At 35.6% G+C, this 22,645-nt stretch overlaps 2 protein-coding genes across 3 annotated transcripts; both read right to left on the bottom strand.

Moving 5' to 3' along the window:
- Window positions 1-2,645: 2,645 nt before the first annotated feature.
- On the bottom strand, window positions 2,646-17,051 carry LOC140759083 (uncharacterized). The gene is made up of 32 exons (XM_073095555.1): window positions 16,463-17,051; window positions 16,081-16,153; window positions 15,443-15,513; window positions 14,495-14,580; window positions 14,320-14,410; window positions 13,939-14,007; window positions 13,522-13,602; window positions 13,280-13,445; window positions 13,077-13,122; window positions 12,826-12,906; window positions 12,384-12,466; window positions 11,777-11,820; window positions 11,583-11,674; window positions 9,743-9,822; window positions 9,540-9,637; window positions 9,364-9,438; window positions 9,114-9,275; window positions 8,924-9,002; window positions 8,599-8,753; window positions 8,398-8,461; window positions 7,721-7,800; window positions 7,275-7,340; window positions 6,668-6,718; window positions 6,360-6,511; window positions 6,103-6,193; window positions 5,045-5,125; window positions 4,424-4,501; window positions 4,218-4,253; window positions 4,099-4,142; window positions 3,938-4,016; window positions 2,947-3,037; window positions 2,646-2,877 (listed from the first exon to the last, which is right to left on the bottom strand). Exons 1-32 carry the CDS (start codon window positions 16,871-16,873, stop codon window positions 2,768-2,770), a joined length of 3,066 nt encoding a protein of 1,021 aa, XP_072951656.1. The 5' UTR covers window positions 16,874-17,051; the 3' UTR covers window positions 2,646-2,767.
- Window positions 17,052-17,859: 808 nt separating this feature from the next.
- LOC140759461 (probable glycosyltransferase At5g03795) lies at window positions 17,860-21,844 on the bottom strand. 2 transcript variants are annotated; one of them, XM_073096035.1, is made up of 5 exons: window positions 21,312-21,844; window positions 21,051-21,093; window positions 19,564-19,784; window positions 18,861-19,209; window positions 17,860-18,762 (listed from the first exon to the last, which is right to left on the bottom strand). In XM_073096035.1, the coding sequence occupies exons 1-5, from the start codon at window positions 21,458-21,460 to the stop codon at window positions 18,094-18,096; spliced, it is 1,431 nt and encodes a 476-aa protein (XP_072952136.1). In that variant the 5' UTR covers window positions 21,461-21,844; the 3' UTR covers window positions 17,860-18,093. The 2 variants fall into 2 exon arrangements, with proteins under 2 accessions (XP_072952136.1, XP_072952135.1); XM_073096034.1 differs by lacking the exon at window positions 21,051-21,093 and having other exon boundaries at window positions 21,312-21,843.
- Window positions 21,845-22,645: the final 801 nt, after the last annotated feature.

Raw genomic sequence — 22,645 nt, 5'->3', positions numbered from 1 at the left:
TAGTGTTACGAACCAGATCTGAAATAATCTGGACGTAATAAAATTGTGAAAATTTATATGGAGATAGCTTCTGAAGATTCTAATGAAACTAGTTTCAGGAGAATTCGGCGTTAAGATGAAAAGTTATAAATGAAACAGTGAAGGAAGGTCGAAATATGGCAGAATAGTAAATATCTGACTTTGTGACAGTCGTTGTAGAGTGGTGGACGACTTGTAAGGTAGGGTGACTGCTGGTGGAGGCAGATGATTACGGTTTGAAAGGTCGAAATATTTTTATAACTATGATATGCTCCTAGAGAGATAATAACAATCTAACAGCTACAGTAAAAGATAAAGACGAGATAATTAAACAAATTAACTTAATCTTTATTCTATGACTCCCTTGATCAACACATGACTACTCCTATTTATAGGAGTAGAATTCTAGCGAATTAAATCCACATACAGATTATTCGATTTATTTAAAATTTAAAACGATAAGATAAAACTAACTAATTTGACTTGACTTAACCCACGTAGTCGGATCGTAATATATAATCCAAAAAAAAAAAAGATGGAAATGATTAATTTGTAATAATGGGTCTATAATCTAGAGGTAATGAAGTTAATATGGGTACCCACAACTTGTGAAAGTTGTATTTTTTTTTGTTAAGGATGTATATTTGGAATCAGGTATCAGGAGATCATACTTTGCTGGCTTGAATGGAGTCATTCCTTTTGACTTAATTAATTATGTAGCATCACATAAGTACAAAAACTAAACTTTTTCTCTCAGAATATATATATATATATATATTTAATTAAAATAAAATTATTTAAGTAATTTTATCATCTCTTGGCATTTTCTATTCATAGTTTAGCTAATTATTTAGAATGGCACAGTGATATAACATAAAGTTTATTTGAATTAAATAATCTTTGGTCCTCGAGGCATAAAACTATTTATGGAAAGAAAAGAAAAAAAAATCTCCTATGGCTGTTGAGATAATTAAAGAGGCTTATATTATAATATAAGTATTGTCCGATTTGAATCCTAATTTAAAATATTATTAAAATTTTGCTTCTCTCTTAATTAATTAAAAAAAGAAAAATCTAATTTGGATCTAATTGAGGCATGTGAAAGATGTGTGCAAGCCTGGGGGGAAATTGTCGGCCAAATTCGGTGACCTAGAGAGCTCTATACTTATAATAAAATTAAAGGAGATGAATTGCTTTCATGCTGAATCGTTTAAGTTAATTAATTAATTAATCTAGGTATTAAATTATGGGCCAATTGCATTCCAATTCATATTCCGGCATGATGCGTATGAGAGCAACATGGAAGCTTATCAGGGACATTATTTAATTAATTAAATAATGCAAAGACAAACGAAAACGTTATTAATTAGCACTTCCTTTAAAATACGCCTAATTATAAAGCTTGTAACGTACGTTACGTGTCCACGTGAGAACCTCATAAGCCTCCAAAGTCCAAAGCAAAGGATGGGTTGATAAATATACGGAATAATTGCATTTCGCACCCCGTATTTTCACAAATTTATAATTCGATTTACGAGCCTTCTTTTGGGCGTCTAAATTGAGATATAAAAAAAGTAGGATATTAGTAGGGGTGAAAACGGATCGGATAATGTGCTTAACCCATATCCGGATTCATAGTTTTAGTCCGGATATAGATATTGGACAGATAGTAAAATATAAAACCATATACTAACTAAACGGATAAGGATAATTTTCGGATAAATGATCGGATCTTAAATGGATATTAATTAAATTTAAAGTAATTATAATATTTTATTTAGATATAATTAACACAAAATTATTAAGAGTTTTACAACTAATAATTTTTTTGTATGTCAAATATATAAAATTAGAGAAATTAATCTCTAAGTAACAATATTAATATTTACTATTTAAATAAGTAAACTAAAAACTGTAAATTATTTAAAAAAGTATACAGATAAACGGATATCCGATATTCGTATCCGAAAAATATATTCGACATGTATCCGAAACCGTATCCGAATTTTTTTCAAAAATTCTATCCGTACTCGAATCGGATAGAAATTTTTTATCCGAATCCAATCCGAGTTGGGTCGGATAGCGAGTCGGGTCGGAATTAATCGGACCCTAATATTTAGTTTTTCTAGGAGACCCTTCTAGAGAGGGATGGGTACTTTGGAAAAAGTTTTTAAGAGAAATCCTACAGTTGATATATTTTATTAGTTTGCTGTGATTACTTTCAAATGTGTTCTGAAAATTTTAAAAAAAAACCAAAAATTTGGGATTTAAAATACTGAAAATTTGGGTGTGAATCATAAAAGACAAATATCATGAAATGGTGTGACATGCAATTCTTCTTCTATTTTTTTTATATAGTAGTAGTATATAGTTGTCCTTTCTGCAAATGGCCATCTACATTAGGCCACTTTGTTTGGAGAAAGTATTGGGCCAGAAGGCAGTGGCTCAAACCATGTAGATAGACCTGCAAGCTAGCAACAAACTCAGTAGTGCACTCAGGCATAACATCTCACTATTTTCTCAAATCACCAAATTTACGTCCACCAAAGTGCACTACTGCTACAAATCTTAGCAATATAGACAAGACAAGAACAGACAAATCCAGAGAGATGACAACTCCCACAACATTTGTAAAAACATTTTGATGATAAATTAATACTGTCCAAGACACTGTTTTATTGGCCATTTCACAGACCCACTTGGATGTTTGTAGCATTACATTCTAAGAAGTAAAAGCATCGATTGTCTTTTATGACTTCAGAGATGTGGGCATAGCCAGTGACACTCCCTGGCTCGGTGAGTCCTTCCACTGCTGTGTGACTGTTTTGATCTGAGTGTAAAACTGGACACCAGCCTTGCCTGTCATTCCAATCATTTGTTAGAATTTCACTAACCAACTATCCTAAATGGAAAGAGAGAGTGTTGTACCGTAAAAATTTAGATCTCCTGCAAAAGAAGCCTTGGAACCAGTAAATGAAAAGAATGGCAGTGGCACTGGAATGGGCACATTAATGCCAACCTTCAAGAAACACACCTCATGTAAGAGGTCGAAAGTGAATGGTAGCTTTTCATCAAAATAAACTAGGTAGCTAAGAGCATCTTAAAGGAAATCCAAAATCTTAGATGAACAATTTTACGCTATTAGAACTCTCGGACAAGATAGCAGCTTTTATGACTAATAAGGATTACCAGTTATGCATACTCTTTCACGGGATTCACATTTTTACCTTTTTATTTTTTATTTTTCAATTTTTTGTTCTTTTTTCAATTGTTAATAAGTCTTAACACAGAAAAAATCTCAGCGATTAAAAAAGCTCCTACTACCTCCACTATGCCAAATAGATTTGTTATGTTAGGAGTCAGAGCAGGATACGAGTGAAATATAGCTTCTGCCAGGATTAAAGATGAAAAGAGTATCCAAGATAGTAATATCTCAAGTGAAAAAACAGAGATATTTGGAATTTGGATAGTTAAAAAATGGAAGATAATTCTTTCAGAGATTCCAACAGGGGGCAAGTCCAAAATCATCTCTCTCCCTTATTCTTGGATTCTAATTTCTTTTTTCCCAAGGTAGTTCACCGCTTGATTCTTAAAAGTAATGCTTGAGTTCCAATGAACCTTGAGATTTGCTTAGCAATCCTAAATCTTCACTACAAATTACCTTGAAATCATTATCTCTAGTTCGATCATGAAGAAAAATCCTAGCATATTCTACTACAGTTTTAACACAATTTAATCCACAATCTGAAAACTTTTCTTTGCCCAGCGTCAGCCTATTAGTAAGTTCTAGTGTTGATTGTTCTATATGCTTTGGAATAGGTAATATGCTGTCATATCATTTCTTAAACAGATACAGTTAATGCTCTCTCTGCTGCTTCTGTGTAGCAGGAGATCAAAATGATATGCTACTGCATCTTACCTGACCAGCTTCAATCTCACTCTGAAACTTTCTTGCTGACACGCCTGATGTGGTAAATATCGATGCACCATTGCCATACCTGAGATAGGGAAGGAAGAGATGACTTACAAATTAAACAAAGACCTATCAAGTAATTAGAATCCAAGGGAGGAACACATTACTTGTTCCTGTTCACAATCTGGATAGCCTCTTCCAGGCTGTCAGCCTGTGATTTCAGAGATTATTTCAAAAACTCAATATCAATCAAGAAAAGGTTGCATATAATGCACTACTAGCATACCTTCATCAAGAGAAGAACTGGACCAAAAATTTCCTCCTGTTCAAGTTCAAATGTTCAATAACATTGCCATCAAAATACAAATAGACATACTTGCTGTGTACCAATCCAACTTGAGCACTAAATTTTTACATTCAACATAGAACAATGTAAGCATCTTTCCAGTGCTTCAACTGAAACATCAAAATCAATTGTGAAGAACCCCATACCTTATAACACTCCATCTCACTTGTAACATCAGCTAAAATGGTTGGACCAACAAAATTACCATTCTCATAACCAGGAACCTATATAAGATTAATAAAAAAAAAGATCATATTAACAACTAGAGGTAATCAGATGTCAACTTTGTCTATGCAAAGTATGAAAAGTACCAACAAGCACTTAATTTCAGGCTAAATGTAGCATAAAACTCAAGTATTCATGGAGATCTTGAAAATGTAAAGAACATCCCTTGTCTCTCCAGAGAAGAGAAGTTGGGGTTTTACTTGCATCTAAAAGCCAAGCCTCTTTATTGACTAACTTCACATCCAACATCCCTTGCACTTAATCTCCAACTCTAGAAATGTTAGAGATAGGAAGATTATGAAAAGTTTATCACACTACAAGTTGCATTCCACGAATCTTTACAAAGATCAACTCTTACCTAAAATCTACATGTATCTTTCAATTCGACTCAATAATATACATAGTATAACATATTACTGCTGAATATAAGAATCCAGTAAATATGTATCAACTAGATGAAGTATATGAACTAACCTCAGGAAGTTCAATGACAACAATAAAAGTAAGACTACAAGCACGTAGTGATGGGTTCATATTATTACCACAATGTCCCTTCCATCAAGTAACACTCGAGCACCACTATCAATGCCACTTTGGATCAATCTGCAAATGCGATCCTTCGCCTGTTGATTGGAATTCATTAGATAAGACATAATGTAAAAGTAACATATCTCCAATCATCTGCCTATAGAGGTACAAAAGAAAAGAAAGTAAGGGTCCAAAAAGCCTATCCACTTTCAGTTTCATTCTTAGAAAATTGATATTGGCAGGAAAAATATTCCAAGTATTACATGGAGTAACCATGAAGTAGCCAAGAAGCTTTGTTCCAGATATATACAGTCAGCTCTTTCATTATAAATGTTCACTATGCATCATAATTGATGCAATCTTTCACATTCTTCTTCTTCTGGCTTTACAGTGAATCCCAGAAACACATAGTTGGTATCACTTCTCTAATCCTTTCTTTGTGCTCTGTCCAGAGTTATATAAAGTTGCAATGGGATTCTGTTGCACTATATGCAATTCATATTTCCTATGCATCAAGAACCTTTTTATGCATTTGCTGAAAATTCTAATTCACTTTATTTTTAGTTGCAAAGTTTTTTTGAAGTGCTTGCTAATTTTTCAGCGTATGAACATTTCGCCTTGAATAGAGGGTTAAGCTCATGTGATTAAGAGTCAGTTGTCCTTCCCTATGAATGCGGAAAGAGAAGAAGAAAGTTCAATGAACCTACAGGATGATAATACTGATATTGAATCATTTTTCTTACCAGATTATCTGTAAATAAATCATGTGAATGCAAGTATTATAAATCCATTTTAATTCCCAGCAATTTATTTACCTTTTATTTTTCCAGTAGTGTCATAGACAATCAACATTTTCTTTCGGCTGAGTACAAGAATACGAAGAGCTGAAATCCTATTCTAGAATGTCACTTTATTTCTCTAATCAAAGAAAAGAATAATGAAATCAACGGAAACTTCAATTACTTGCTGTTGCACCCCACAGATCCATTAATGAAATTTTAAAATAGCAGTCGCTGTCACATAATTTAAGGTGGATGGAAAGTGATTAATTACAATCTCCTGTAGGTCATACCTGCCTGCTGATCACTGGACCAAGGTCTGTGTCAGGCTCTACTCCTGCATTCACTTTCAGAGACTTTGCAGACTTAACTAGTGCATCCTCCCTGTAAGATAGAAGCTAGTAAGAGTTCAAATATACAAGCTATTCACACATCTATATCTATATGCCATAAGATGGATGTAATACATAAACTGAAGGAGAATTCGTAACTAACAACTAGATTTTAAAACCGTAAAGATGAAGCTGAATCTTTACTTAAGAAATCCTACCATGGTTCTGAACCTCCAACAAAAACAGCAGTGCTTAATGCCATGCACCGTTGACCTGCAGCTCCAAAACCAGCAGCAACAAGGGCATTTAATGTAGCATCTGCGCTGGCATCAGGAAGGATGATTGCATGGTTCTTTGCTCCCATGTTTGACTAAATAAAGGAAATAGTCTTTACAAATGAGAAATCACATGACAAAGCATGTACTCAGTTGAGATGGAAATAAAAACCAACCAAAACACTGAAAAATTATAGTGGTTGAAGACGAGCAGAATCATATAATACTGTGGAAAAGAAGTTAAAATTCACCTGAACACGTTTCCCCTTAGCAGCTGCTCTAGCATATATGTGCATCCCAGCCTAATAGCATAAACCAAAAATAGAAGACAGCTAGATAAGCCTATGAGTGATAGTCAATTACAGCATCCACTAGTATCCTACTGAATATACAACTTGAAACACAGTATAGAGAAAATGGACCTTCACATGTGGACCAAGCTTTCAAATGTTACGGTCAACCTTATTCTGAGAAAAACATAAACCCTCTAATGCTTCTAAAATTTGTAACTGAAACCCATATTTAATATTTTATGGATGACCTGCTAAGAATTCCCAACTATTTATCTAACAAAACTACTAAAAGGAATAACATATAACCCTATCTTAGCAATGTAGGAGGGATTGTACATGGAAATGCAAATGACCACCATAGACAATCATGGCTTACTAAGATGCACACAAGCCGATGTATTCCATATGATCTAGTTAATTGCTTTAGAATAGATAGTTATGCAGAACAAATGTTATTTTGCACTAGCTAGTGACTAAGATCAGGAAGATGTTGTAAAACTAAACAATAAATAATTCTCCTAAGATCATATCAAATGCAGTTATCGGTCACTGAAGCTTGACTTACTATGTTTGAACCAACAAATGATATTGCCTTGATATCGTCATCATCACAAATATTATTAACCGTGTCCTGCAAAAGTTTAAGAAATCAGAATATAACAAATTAAAATTTTCAGAAAGCAGAAATAGGTTATGGAGTAAATAACAATCAAACTTCAATTGATGGTCAATCAATTGGAATAAATATTTCCTGGTACAAGATTAAAATTATTTAATTTCCACTAAACAAAGTAAAAAAAAAAGTATTAATAACTATACTCTAGTACTGTTAGTTTCTACGACTATGCATAATTGCATACACAACCCTCATGACATGCCTCTTCTCTATTTTCCAGTACTTCCGATAGTTTGTGATGTCTAACTAGGCCAACAAAAGATGCACCAATGTGTCATTCACATAGTTTTGGATGAGATCTACGCAAAAGAATAAAGCTGCTAAGCAGATCTTACATTGGTTCCGTGAACAATATTAAAGACCCCCTTTGGTAAACCAGCCTCCATTGCTAGCTCCGCAAGCATCATAGACGCCCCTGAAAGGATAATGACAAATGATTAAAAACTGCCAGCTATTACTATTTAACCTTTGTTGGTGTGTGGAATCACCCTTTTCTCCTAATAAATAATATGAAATTCACCACTAGAGACATTGTTCAAGCTTTGCACGTTATAGCCATCCTCTTATGTTTGTACTATGTTATAGATATCTAGGTAATTTATTAGTCAATTTTTACCTTTTTTCCTTTTTTTTCCTTTTTCCCTTTTTTCCTTAGTGTGCAAAAGCCCTACCATTCAATAGGGTGACATTACAACATATATGGCAAAGTGCTAGCAGCCACTCGACCAATCAACTCTAGCCAGATTTAGGATCTCTTAGATCAAGGTTCTAAGTATCGGTTTCGGAATTTAGTGCTTACGAAGATGATACGTATCGCCTAACTAGGTATGCATAACTAATAACCTGCCAGACCAAGAAATATGAAAGAAATCCATAATAGATTCCGTTTATTATAGTGGCATACAAGTTACCAGTATAAAGTACATGTGCAAGTAACACAAAATCTTTTCTCTTCTTATTACCAAGCTTTGACTCTACAAACTACATGGAAGAATTGAAAAACGAAAATCACCTGGATCTTTCTCTGATGGCTTTAAAACAAACGTATTCCCACAAGTAATTGCCATTGGAAACATCTGCATATTAACGGAGTAGGAAAAGAAGTTATAAGAGGCAAACTTAATTTTAACTTGTAAGAAGGAATGCAGTAGCAAGTTAAAAACTTAAAATGATTCTCTATACAGTACAAACTAAAAAGTCAATGTAGCCATACCCATAGGGGAATCATTGCAGGAAAATTGAAGGGACATATTCCTGCACAGACACCAAGCGGTTCCCTAATACTATATGTGTCTATGCCAGTTGATACATTGCTGATATATTCCCCCATTTGCAAAGTTGCCATTCCACAAGCATGCTCCACCACCTCTACAAAAGAAAATTGCACAGATAGCTACTATCACATTCTTAATGAAATCATAGCTAATGGCCCAAAATTCAGATTACCAACAATTTGACTTAGAAAACCAATAATTTTTCACACTAATGCAAACGAAACCACAGTAAAGTCAGGTTCTTATATCCAATTAGAGATCAACCTAATCCACGGAAAACATCACCCTGGGCATCCTTAAGTGTCTTCCCCTGTTCTGTAGTAATATTCAATGCAAGCTTATCCTGAAATTTAAAAAGAAAAAAGAAAAATAAAATCATAAGAAAGAAGCTAAACTAATTATATAAAAAAAAAACTAATTAGTAACTCGTAAGATAACCCTGTTGTATATTTACCATGTCCCTTCGGATGAGTTCTTGGAGCTTTAACATGATCCGCTGCCTCGCTGTAACGGGCGAGTTCCTCCACTGAGGAAAAGCTCTCTTCGCCGCTTCCACTGCAGACTTGAACTCTTCGTTGGTAGTGAGAGGAACCCTAGAAACAACCTCTTGCGTAGCCTGCCGTCCGGAAACAAGAAACCACCATAAGCCAAAAGAAAAATTAAATCTTTTAGTCGAATCTCACATCGGCAAAGGTCCAACCCACAGGATTTATAACATCGATAGATCCTTCCGCCTGGGATTCCAAGAACTCCCCTCCGATGAGATTCCGAACCCTCGGCTGCCATATTTTTCACAAAAAAAAAGGAAAGATTTTTTACAGAGAACTCCAACAAGGAACATGGCGAAGAAACCAATCACATAACAGAATTAAGAAATTACAGGTGGATTCTTGTGGATCGCCGACGCTTCGGCGGCGGTGGAGAGGCGAAGGATGCCGACGGCGTAGGCCGGAGATCTCCATCGCTGGAAGCCAGCCGCTGCGAGTAACAAAGGATTCATACATTAGAGAAGAAATGGTTGAAGAGTCTCGGACGATAAGGAGGAGAGGAAATGGATCGAAAGATTAGGGTTTGATTGCTGACCGCGGTGGAGAGATGAGCGAAGCATCTTTTTGAGACGACGAAGAAGAAGACAGACTCCAGTAGTCGAAGTGGAGAAGCGTTACCAGTTTTCCTTTTATAGTAAATTTATCGGGCAGCAGCATTTGGGGATGATACAATGGATATGTGCACAATACACGTATGCACAATACACGTCAGCACGTATGTCATTAAGATTCATCGGAATGGTGTTTTACTCTAATAAACTACAATTTGAGACTACCATCACTGGAGGCAGTGGTGGTGTGGCAGAAGGTCACGAGTTCGAGCCTTTAATCCGTCAGGGCTAGTAATTTAATTTATTTATAAATTATTTTTCAGGAGAGTTAGTCTTGTATATCCAACTCATTTCGACATAGGTGATGCAAAATAATATAATTAAACTGAGCCTTCGAGTTCTTCCTTTTATCTCTTGAGTTTTTTACTTATCTACTTGGTTTTTTTACCTCGGCTTTATCAATTTTTATCTCGTTTGAATTTCACACGAATCATGGACATCGCTATAAATAAACCTAAATAATATAAGTTTATTTTTATACTCTTTAAAAACTTCTTATTTGTTTAGAGGATACTCAAAATTCATACTTAGATTTTTACGTACAAGTTAGTGTTTGGAATCATATTTAGATGCATCATTTTTTACCAGTTTAAGTTCACACGGCATAATTGTTCATATCACACAGGAGTTTCATACATATTATTATAACTATATTTTTGATACATTAATTATATGATTTGGTTTTTGATACCTTTGGTACGCTAGTTTATTACTTGTATATAACTTTACTGTGTGTATAGTTTAATACTTAAGTTACTGTATCAACTTTGCTTCAGGATTTGCGTTCAATTGATGAAATTATTATCAGCATTTTTTATTTTTATTTTTGCTTTAGAAGTTATACTTAATAAGATACGAGATTGTTGTTGTTGTTCTAAAGACTGTTGTTCTTGTTCTTGTTTTTTAAGATGTTGTTCGTTATTCCTAAGATTTTGTTCTTTAGGTGGTGGTGTAGCTGGTGTTAATTGTTTTCAGTCATTGTTTTGTTCTTAAGGTTTTAGGGTGTTCATATTTTGTTTGAGCAATTAGTTTCTTAATTTTGTTTTGGACATAGATTCTGAGTTGAAAATTTTCTACTCTACTGAGATATTGTAGTAAATTAAGATTCCAATTAAGATAAATTAAGATATCATGTTGTAACAAGCTTTAGTGTTACCAGATTACTTTACTAAGATATTCTAGTAAAGTAATCTATTCTTGCTGAAGCTGAGAACTCTATTACCACCTGTGGATAGAGTTCCACAGGTGGTAATAGAGTTCTCATGAATTGAATCATTCATGAGTTCTTCTTCTTCTTCTTCTTCTTCTTCTTCTACAATATCTTAGTAAAGTAATCTGGTAACACTAAAGCTTGTTACAACATGATATTTATACACAAACTTCACACTTAGATTTTAAGTCTAAGTTAATCTTTGGAATCAAATTTAGATGCATCATTTTTTCCCCTGTTTAAGTTCACTTGTCATAATCCTACATGTCATACGGGGGTTTAGAACAAGATTTGGAATAACTGAAATTCCATTATTTAAACTTTGCACAGAATGACCATCAAAAAGGTACCATCTACAAATAAAGGTTTCCTTTCGTATCTAGTAAGGTAAGAATTACCAGGTATACTAAAATCTGGTCTTTTCAAGTAATAATAACTCATAAGTTCCAACCAGCGAGGACATGGAATCTCATAGAACAGCCGTTGGAATCACCGTTTGCATAAACTACCAACAAGCTTTCATATTAAGTGGGGTATGTATCAGCAAGGCCTACAATATCCTTCTTCTCTTTAGATATGAATACATGAAGAAAAACGAAGCCACTGCTCCAGCTATGATTCCTGCTGTTGTCAGCCAAAACGCGAACTGCTCCAAAAGGACTTCATATTAGAATGAGATAGAGGTGATATAGGAAATATTGGAAAAACATTAGTAACAGTGTTAGGATAAAGGAGTTCAGCATTATACCACATGCTCCTCAAGGTAGGATTTGAGATTCATCCCGAATATCCCTGCAAAAAGGATTCTTCCATTAGCTGGGCGTTCCATGTCCTCCAGAAACTAACTTTACCATACAAATACATGAGAACTATATCAGGAATTTAGGATTGCAATGGACCACAACAACCAGCCTAGATGATGACTGAAGCCTCGCCCAGTTTAGCAGATTTTGTTTTCCAAATGTCATATGTTAATGGTGATCTGTTGGATCCTAGCACTAGGCAATGTATATACATATATACATCTAAACATATAATTCAAGTATGACGCGCATTTCCATTCTATGCCACTTATTATTACCAATGAAGTGTGTTGTTCATGATTTTGCCTTCGTTAAAAAAGTAGCTTCTATAGTCAGAAACAAGGTAGTCAGCAATGGTAGATAAGGAAAACAAGCTGCACCACTTTTGTTCTCCTTTTCGAAAGAGTCGGACTACTTCTTTTTCAGTGCAGTAATTTAAATAAAAATATCTTCTTTTGGAGAAAAGAAACAACCATCAAATGATTTTAATTTTGTTCTGTATGTTTAGGACAATAAGCAAAATAAAGTCTACACTTTTGAAACATATCATACCTGCAACTAAAGCTCCAACAGCAACACAAAATGTCCCGACCTGAAGAAGCAGTTCCACTCTACTTACCTCAAGGCGACGGGAGCTGAAAAACAACATAGCCTCCATTAGAACCAAAACCAATATTTGACCTGAAGGGCAGTGTAGCACTAATCTGTTCTTCTGAAGGCTAATTCATCAGGTACAAGAAAAGAAAGATGTCGCTGAATATATAACTTTTTGTTCAAACAAGTGCAATATTATGAGGCTTAATTCCTAATTTAGAACCTCTGTTGAATTTACTGTCTATTTTGTGAACTTATTTCACTACATTAAAAAAAACTACAGCTTTTATTAGCAGTATAAAAGAACAAGTTAATGTTCAAGTACCCAAAAACCAAGTGGATAGTGAAAATTGACAAGCTTAATCGACCTTATGAGAAATGGATAAAGGAGGAAATGTACCTTAAATTCACTGCAATTGAGTCTTCCATTTCTCTTGCAGAATCAAGAAGTTTTTCTGCTTGACCATGGCAAGATTCACATCTGACAAAAGTAAAACCAAGAAATTAAAATAGTTGGATTGGACATGCAACTTCCTTTTCAACCTTCAATCTACTATGAATGTTCCTATCACCTATAAACAGGAAGTATAACAACATTATGCCTCGTGATGAATCATATTGTGTATATGAAGTACGGTGACACCACAATACCTTTGAAGATAATTCTCTAGGAGCATTTCAATCTCTTCCTCTTCTTCTGTATAAATATATGCAAAATCACATCATAATACTACACAAAATCTTTCAGCAGTAGATCTATACTTACTCTACAGAAAAGCAACAGCAGTTGAATGCTGTATAGGACTGAAGATGAAGCTACAACTCCAATAAGGAAGAAATGACTATAATCATACCTTCGGCAATCTGCTTTTCTGAAGGAAGGGAGCATTCCAGATCATTATTCCCTCTATGAAGTGTACAATTTCGACCCATGATACATATGCGACGAATTTCATGAGGATCCTCTAAAATATCAAGCAACATCTGTTTGAGAGCTCCTGCTCGTGAACCCAGCTCAACCTTGAGAGTATGAGGACAAAAACATATTATATGTTTTAGATAGTTAAAAGAGTATAAATGAGTCCTGCAATATTACCAAAGTCTGTTTACTAAGACGAAGCTGCTCCAGCACATCAGCTGTCAACCGATTGGGAAGAACTTCAAGCAATGCAGCCACCTGGAAACAAAATGTAGCCATCACTCTCTTTAACATGCATACCAATACTTGGAAAAAGAATTGGTACTTGGCATACATGCAATAGAGGACTCCAGAGCTGACTTCATCTATTAAAATTGCATATCAAAGTTAAAACTTCTCAATCCTGAGGTTCTCTTTCCATTAAAGCTGTAAATTAGTGATTATTTTCAGATCTTTTAGAATTTATTTTGATATATAATAAGATGTATACTGCTACTTGATGAATTCCTTTCAGAGTAAAACATGTCGCACATGAAAATCAACAAGCAATTCTTTGGAAAGAACAATTTATACTCACTATTTTCCCATACTCACACGAGGTTCAACATCCATCAATTTTTGTTCCAGTCGTTGTATTCTTGAGACCAATGCAGCTTCAACAACCTAAGCACAAGAAATATACACCAGTTAATGAAGAAAATATTACTCCCATAGCTCTCAGACATTGTTTTGCATAAAATTACATGAAATTGGACATGACAGTTCAATAACTTATCAAAATTAAATCCACTGCATAATTACAACCTAAGTACATAAGAGACATTCTTTTGCTACTCTTCCAAGCTTCTTTGGCGTAAAAATTCTTTGGAAAAGGAATCTATCTCTCAGATGGTCTCAGTAATTCAATAACTGAGTAGAAAATAAAATCAGTTTAATAATGCTTTAAAGGAAAGATTTTATAGAATCATGTATTACCTCAAGTTCAAAAGGCATGAAAGGTCCTCCGTTGATGTTTTTAGGATTTAATCGGGGCAAAAGTGATTGCAGAAATGCTTTTCCTCCTTTGCTACATAAGTTTAAGAGAACTAGTTATAGACAGAAGGTTTAACAATAAATAAACTCCATGAGGTGTTCCATGTAGGAAATTTACCGGTTATAATCAAATATAAGGACACGCTCGTGCATTGCAATTGCTCGTAAGGAACCAAGATTCAATAAGATAGCTTGCTCACGAACCTATCAATACAAGGCTCATGTTAAACAGTATATATGATATATAAAGACAATTTAAAATTAAATAATACTAAAAAAATAAATTGAAGAAGAAAAGAGAATAATTTCATAAAGACGTGGCACAAAAGAAACAAGGGAGAAAGTTACAACAAACCGAGCTATCCAATAAATTTAACTGTTCATCAGAAAACATGACAACTGCACATTTTATTGCACACTAATGAAGCAAATATCAATGTTTTTTATCAGTATAACTGCATCATACACATAAAACAGACATAATTTTTCTATGAAATATCATACTATAAGCAATTGAAAGAGATCTAAAAATAGCAAAAACAAGCTGACAACAACTAGAAAATATGATGACGAATCTTTTCTCACATATCAGAATATTTAGATGTGGCACTTGGTATGATGTTTAAAGACTGAAAGCATAACCATGGCACCGGTGGCACAATATCAATAGCACAAAGAGCCTCTTAGTAACTGAGGTAACACTCTATACATCTTGCCCTCCCTAGAGACAGAAATGGCAGGAGATTCATGTACTATAACTTTCCTTTTACGCTTTTGTAGCTCGCTACTGTGCAGAAGATACTAATAACTTGCAAGATACAATGATGCAACATATATTATAAGCTGTCTGAAAGAAGACAGTAGTTGGTTCAACCATAATAATAAATTCCATCTCCTATTGAAAGGATGAGTACTTCTAATGAAGTGATAGGCTCTCAGCATTATATATGTGTATTCCTTACCTTAAATTATAGAGAAACATGCAAAGTTGTTAACAGAAAATGTCAAAGATAAAAGGCACAGAAACTCAATAAATGCTACAAGGATAACACTTGGTTTCACCTACCAGCAAAGAAGGCATTGAATTCATCAGCCACAATGATGGGTCAACGCTCCTGATATCTCGAAGGCGAAGGCCTAGTTTTGAAGGCAACAGTCAGAAGAAATTCTGATAAACATGGTGCTTAATGGAAGGAAGAAAATGGAAGATATATTAAAACCTTTTTATTTACACAGTCCTTTCGAGGCAAATCATCCACCCAGACATGGATTTCTTAGCTTTCATATTTGATCTGATTATTAGATTTTTCAAGCATAAAGGATGTGTGTCTTACGTAGCGTAGATGGTTCCTCTCTTTTCTAGTCCTAATCGAGGAATGCCCAGAGACTCCAGACAATGCGCTGTCGAGGAAGAACATGACATGCAGTCTTAATCCTACTAGAAGTTGTTTCCTTATTCAAACCCTCAAAACTAGGGTACATGGGTGGCAACTTACCACCACTCCTAGAAAAGTTGCTGTCATCACCATAGCAGGTCATGTGGAAGACCTTAGTCTACTGGATGGGGATATAAATATTAAATACTTTAATCTATCGGATGAGATAGTATAGAAGAACAACTGAAACTTTGATTCCAGAATGGCATGAAGGCATAAAATTATAAAGAAAATTGTATAAGCAAAATCTAGATTTTTAGGTGCTTACCACTTGACTTCAACAGTTGCCGCCTATTAATATTCTTCATTGACATTGTTCCATCCGTTTTCACTTCTATCACCTAAATACATTTCCATCGTAAGAAAAAGAAAAACTATAAGAATATCACTTGTGTTGCAGCATTGCAATTTATCCATGAAAAGAATAGAAAAATATATATATAAGTTTGCTGAAATGTGAACACAAAAGGAACTTAAAAAACACCGAGTTCAGCTCACAATATCGCAAACACCCTTCCTATAATCATCTCTCCACTTACTGTAGAATCAAAACCTCTTTTTCATAATGATTCACTTTACCACCGGCAAAAGAACATGGAATGATGGAATGTTCTAAAATCCCGGCCAGAGGAAACCAAATGAGGCGTTACCTCGTAAACCGGCTCTTTGATACCGAGCGAAATCGAATCCGCGGAGGCACTCTTCCTCTGCCTCTGCTGTCGCTGCTTCTGCTGCAACTGCTCGGGAATCGATCTGTTCGGCTCCTGCTCGATTCGATCGGGAGAAAGATCCAATCCTTCCACCTCCCCAAGTTGTTCTTTCACAAGTGCGCCTCCCTCGCCGCCCTTGCCCTCGGGCAAAGACCACAAAGGGGAGACGGTAACCGTTCTCGGTGCACTCCCACTCTTCTTGCTCCAATGGGGGAGCACGAGCTGAGCACTTCGAGAGGGAGCGGAGGGAGGAAGGGAGAGCAAGGGAGGGTTGGTGTTCTGGTGCGAGGATGGAGGCAGATGAAGGAAGAGGAGCGTAAAGGAAGAAGTAGAAGAAGAGCAGGAAGACATGGTTGCCTACTAAATGGCGAGAAGAAGAGAGAGCGCAAGAGAAGCATGCGATGTGAGAGAAGAGGAGGTGGTCATCGGCTTAGCCTTCTTGCGTTAGTTATTAGCTCTCGGCTCTTTGCGCCATTGATAATTTGCTTAGAGAGAAAAGCGAGAGACTGAGACGAACGATATCCACAACCTTCGAAACGTTGGGTGTGGTCATGAAGGCAGCAGCGCAGCTCAGAAAAAGGATTCTATGAAGAATTGATTATAGGAATTTGCTACGCCAGGACATTTGGCATTTTGTTTAACAGCTGCGAATGGACAGTACAAGACTATAACAATTTCCTATAATCCGGTAAGCAGAGCATCCGCATCCTATGTTTCAACTATTCATCTTTTGATAATTCACTCGATACTTATTTCTTAATTATATCTCAACCCCAACGTCTATGATTAAAATAAATTAATGATGCTATTAACAAAATATCTAAAATTATCATAACAGTCCTATTATTTTTTTCAGATAATATATATATATATATATATTATTCAAGAATTTAAAGATTAATATAGACTTAACTATTTCTAAATATAGAGACACTTATATCTTACTATATTTTAGTCAATATATTAAGTCGTATAGTCTATAATTTAGACTATGTGTATCACCAAACTATTATTTCGTTCCAAACTACCGCACCACTGAGCCATCAACCAAACTAAGTCATTGAGTCTAATCACTAAATTGCCAAATAATTTCTATAAAAATATGACAAGAAATTAGTTGATTACGATGAAGATGAGTTTTTGTTTAAAAGGCCAATCTATCTTTTTACATTTATATTTAATTAGAGATGAAATTCTAACTTATTTCTTAGCAAGCACAGGGTGGAAAGAAATATCACAACCTACAATTTAGAGAACAAATAAAGAACTAAGTTCAAAGAATTATTTAATTCAAATGTTATCAAAATTGAAAACAAAATTGAAACACCACAATCAAATGAAACAAAAGAGCTTTTAATTAAAGTGAAACAAAAAGTTCAGAAAGAGGAAGGTGGTTTCAGCCTCTTATTTTACAAATTTAACATCCACTTGAACAAAAGAATGGCAGGACGACAACACTGTGCACATCTACACTACAACAGAATTCAACTATACGTTCAAAAGATCAAACTTATTTTCCCTCTGAATCTGTGCAGCTGTTTTAAAAAAAAAAAGAAAGGTTCAGCATTGAATCAATCTTCTTGATGAATTCGAATGTTGAGCCTTCGAAGCCACACCGAATGAAGGATCATATAGAACACATCGAATCTTTTCGGAGGATTATTCACCATGAAGTGCCTTCTCACCACCCTCACTCTCCTCTGCATCCTTATATATTGCCTGGGCGAAATGCTCATCAGAATGTTCTTAATATTTGGTATGTCCTCTACTGAGACCTGGACTGAGAAGGCTCTCCAGTTTATGATATCGCTGAAAGGAAGTACATAGTGATCGCTGATCGTCACCGGTACACATTCAAGATAGATTGCCTCCACGATTCTTGGACTCGCCACTTCGTATCCGCTTGGACATAGGCAATACTTGCTCTTCCTCATCATGTCGTAGTATGACACTCCTTTAGGTAGGTATTCAGTTACGTGCACATCGCTGTCCTTGTCCTTCCAGTGCTTCAACAGCAAAGGCCGGACAGGGCCATGATTGCCGCCGGCAAAGAATGCGAGGATCGGACGGTGTGAAGCTGACGGTCCTCCGACCATTCCTGCGATGACATCTGATTTGATGTTGATTTCGGGGAGGGAGACATCTTTGGAAGGGTTGAAACCTTCTGATGTGTTTGCATTGCAGAGCACACGGATGGAGTTCATAAATAGATGGCGATTCGTCGACGAAACAGAAGGCCCCTGCAATTAGATCATTGCAAACAATTTTTTGTAGATTAAAGAAAAAAAAAACTATGTTTGATATGATCACTTAGGCATAATAAGAGTTTTCTTCATACCCAGTCATGGCATGAAAGCATGAAATGATCTGCACCAAGGCTTCTGTTCCAATACGGGTGTTTGCCAGAAATAACATTGATATAATCCAACACTGTTCGTCGCAAGGGCTCCATATTATGCGAGTTTGGCTCGTAAATCAATCGAACCATATTCACTACACTAAACGGAAGGAAATGCACATGAGCTAGCTCTGGATCTCTTGTTCGCATCTGGTTCTCCATCTCTATGGCGTAGATAAATCTTCCCTCAGTTGAATATATACTCCGGCAGGGTCCATCATGGAATATTGGAGGTTCCCCTTCTTCATAAATATAGACTTTAAACAACTTCTCCATTTCTAAATAACTCCTGCATATTTTAAAAAAGATGTTGTCAGAAGAGAAATTCAAACTCGCTGATCTTATTTTTCTCTACAAGCAGTATGAAAACTAATCCTCCTGCTACTTCCAGAAGGACATAAGTAGATATAAAATGATTTTTCTTTGATTAAGAGTAGATCAATAGCAGGATAAGAAGCAAGTTGATTCTCAGCCACTAATCATCAAGACTGTTCTGAACAATTACTGTGATCATCACCGTTACGATCCTTTTGAGTGTATACTCATTTCAATTATCAACAAAAGTTCTCTTTTGCGAAAAGAAAGCAGATTAATGGATCGATATGCAATTTGCGAGACATCTACCAGGTGTTCATCTTCCTACCTATGAAATGCGTATGCATTCCTGTATACTGGACCTTGCGGTACATAATCTATATCAGCCAACGCAGATCGATTGTTCGTATTTGAGATGGCGTCTCTGATAGCAGCTCGAGCTTTGGCTAGATCAAGCTCAATTTTCTCCAATTTGACATCTCGTCTCCTTGGTCTTCTAGTCAATTGTATTGCAGCTTCTGAAATTGAGTCCCTGAAATATACTGCAGCCTACCATGACAAACTGTCACATTTCACATATATATATATATATATATATTATTACAAGTAAAAGTACAAATAGCATTATAAGAAATATAACGCCATCTAGATTAGTTACAATGTAAGAAGTAATTAATGGAAGAATATATAGTCCCAAATTCTCCTCTATCTGAGTTTGGAACCTATCATTCTGTTCTTCTGAAATCTGGGGTAGTTAAAACCACTCATGAGATCTGGCACGGACTTCTTAAAGCATATGATTAATATCAAATGAACATTTGAAATAGTAGAGAAAAGATAGCTTTGGAGGAAATTAGGGATATTTGTTCCACAACTAAAGCTCATAGGTTTGAATTATGGGAGAAGGATAAGACCAACTGTCAGTCTCTCCTTCCACAGAAAACAAGGACAAGACCAACTGTCAGTCTCTCCTTCCACAGAAGCCATCAACTGTAAACTGGTAGGAACAAGGAAACAAAGAATTACACCAAATTAATAGATGAGACCGATTCGATTACGATGTCAAAGCTATAAGCTTAGAACCAAAACCTTATAGCCTTCAAACAACAATTGATGTCAAATTCAGAAGACTTCTCAAAGAAGACATTGAATGTTATAGCATCAAACATCCATATAGCATGAAGAAGATATCCTTGTATGGCATGATTCAAAATGCAAGACTGAAGAAATTTAGACTCCCTTTTCACAGAAGCCACCTAGAAAAAAAAAATATTCCTTCTTTCCACTTATATGGAAGCAAATTCAATAACCTTCTAATCATATAGCTGCATGTCAGGGTGATCAAATGGAAGACCATCCTGTGCTTAAGTAACACAATTTTGAATATAACTTCTATATAGGCATCCTCCAAATATATAACTTTTGCATAATTATTAGAACCAATAAATAATTTGAGCTATAAAACACATAATATTAGAACCAATAAATTAAGGTGTCCAAAAGTCATTCCAAGCATTGCACTGCATTATATGCTCTTATCTCCAAATTTGGGGTCTAAAATTTCACTGCCACAAATTATTTCTGTGATGATGCCTAACCAATGGGTTTCTTTCAAGTACTAATGTCTTTTTACTAAAACAGTGCGTGTAGAAAGGGAATTGATCATGGAATTCCACACCATAGATGACCAATTGTTCTCAATCCTTGATGCCTTAAAAGAACAAGAGAAAGGTGGATAGAGAAAGCTCCTGAAAGTTCCAACGATCCAAGCCGTCTGATGCCCAAATCCAAGGGTTGAGAGATAAGAGTGCTCACTTTTGTTCTCTTGTATGCTAGAAGAAAGAATGTCCAAATTCTCCTACCAGAAAGAAGAAAAGAATAACTCTCTTTCTTCAAATGCATGCATGTATAACATAAATTAATCCAGTAACCCATTATTGCAAAATTGAGCCGTTTCTTCTCACCAATACCCACATCAAATCAGTATGGCGAACAAAGTAACAACCACACCATGCATAAGAAATCAAGCACCACATCAAAATAAATTATAACAAAAAGAAGAAGAAGAGTACTTACCGGCGCCGGCGCCGGTGCCGGAGCGGGGGCTGGGCTCGGCGCCGCCGTAGGAGGAAGAGAAGCATAAGAACTATGGAACTGATCGACAACCCCTTCTTCACTACTACTAGCACCAAGAGTAGAAGAAGATGATGTGACCGAGAGAGCATCACCACTTCTTCTATCCCTGGAGCTCAAGCTGGGAGAATAGTAGTATGAAGAGAACCAAGAAGAGGGTGTCTTGGAATCAAAAGCCAACACCATAACTGACACCAGAAGGAGAGATGCCACCAAGCATAACACCACTGACTTTTTTCCATGGCCATGCAACCATGTCAAAGAAGAAGAGGAAGAAGAAGAGTCCCTCATAATTACTACAAGAAACTTTTTTGTGGAGACTACACCCTGGGCTTGGTTATATATATGTACATATATTAGGAAGAGGTAATTATTTCCTTATCACTGAGAATCAAACAAAAGCTTCCGGAGTTAAAAGTGTATGGAATTCTAATTATGGTAGAGAGAGAGAGAGAGAGAGAGAGAGATACATGGGAATAAACCTTGGCTTCAGTGAATCTCCAATTTAACTTCCCAAATATCTTATTAAAGAACCAGCTTGGAAGGCACTGTCTTTGTAATTTTCTCGAAACTAATGGGGTCATGTTTGGAATTGGACGAGATAGAATGGAATAAAAAGGCATTAATGCGAGTTATTTCTTTTCTTTTTTTGGTAATTAATTGATGGTCAAATTAGAGGAGAGAGGAAGGTAATTGGGAAGAAGCTACGTAGATAAGCGTTACGTGACAGAATAAATGAGCCAGGTGGCGGGAGATAAGTTACGTTGTGGTGCGGCGCACTCGACACGAGTCGGAAGCATCTCTTTCTTGGCTTTGCGGAGAAGAAACGAAGCAGCCGTTGAAAATTACCGAAAGCTTGTGGTTTGGGTTTGGATTTGGATTTGGATTTCGAATTGGTTTGGTATCGGGCTTTTTGGGTTTGGATTTCGAATTTGTTCGGCTTTTGTTAGTTGTAACACATTACAGGGTCCCTAAATTAAAAAATAATCGAAAATAAAATGTGCATTCAATTATATCAGGGTGTTAAATGAAACTTTTACTAAAACTAAAAGAAATTTACAATTAGCATCCCGTATTTATGTATTTATGTATTTTTAATGAAATTTAATTGAAGTGACAATTAAGTTATATACGGGGTGAGAAATTAAAATTTCATTAATAAAATAAATAGATTTGTGTTTAGCGCCCTGTAATTATGCAATATTATTCAAACTGAAAATTCACACATATTATATAGGGTGTTAAAATGTAAACTTTACTAAACTAAAAAAGAAATG

Source organism: Typha angustifolia, chromosome 4, assembly GCF_048772165.1.
Source record: "Typha angustifolia cultivar Huaian chromosome 4, ASM4877216v1, whole genome shotgun sequence".
NCBI lineage: Eukaryota > Viridiplantae > Streptophyta > Magnoliopsida > Poales > Typhaceae > Typha > Typha angustifolia.
The sequence above is the reverse complement of the archived record's forward strand: the minus strand, read 5'-3'. Positions and strand labels throughout refer to the sequence as shown.

Coding starts and splice junctions, on each gene's coding strand:
- LOC140759083 (XM_073095555.1), bottom strand. CDS start 16,873: ATGTCTTCCTGCTCTTCTTCTACTTCTTCCTTTACGCTCCTCTTCCTT. Junction 16,154..16,462: donor TCAAAGAGCCGGTTTACGAG/GTAACGCCTCAT, acceptor AAATGTATTTAG/GTGATAGAAGTGAAAACGGA. Junction 11,675..11,776: donor CCTACCTTGAGGAGCATGTG/GTATAATGCTGA, acceptor CTTTTGGAGCAG/TTCGCGTTTTGGCTGACAAC.
- LOC140759461 (XM_073096034.1), bottom strand. CDS start 21,659: ATGAGGGACTCTTCTTCTTCCTCTTCTTCTTTGACATGGTTGCATGGC. Junction 19,785..21,311: donor CGGCACCGGCGCCGGCGCCG/GTAAGTACTCTT, acceptor TTGTCATGGTAG/GCTGCAGTATATTTCAGGGA. Junction 19,210..19,563: donor AATGCATACGCATTTCATAG/GTAGGAAGATGA, acceptor TAAAATATGCAG/GAGTTATTTAGAAATGGAGA.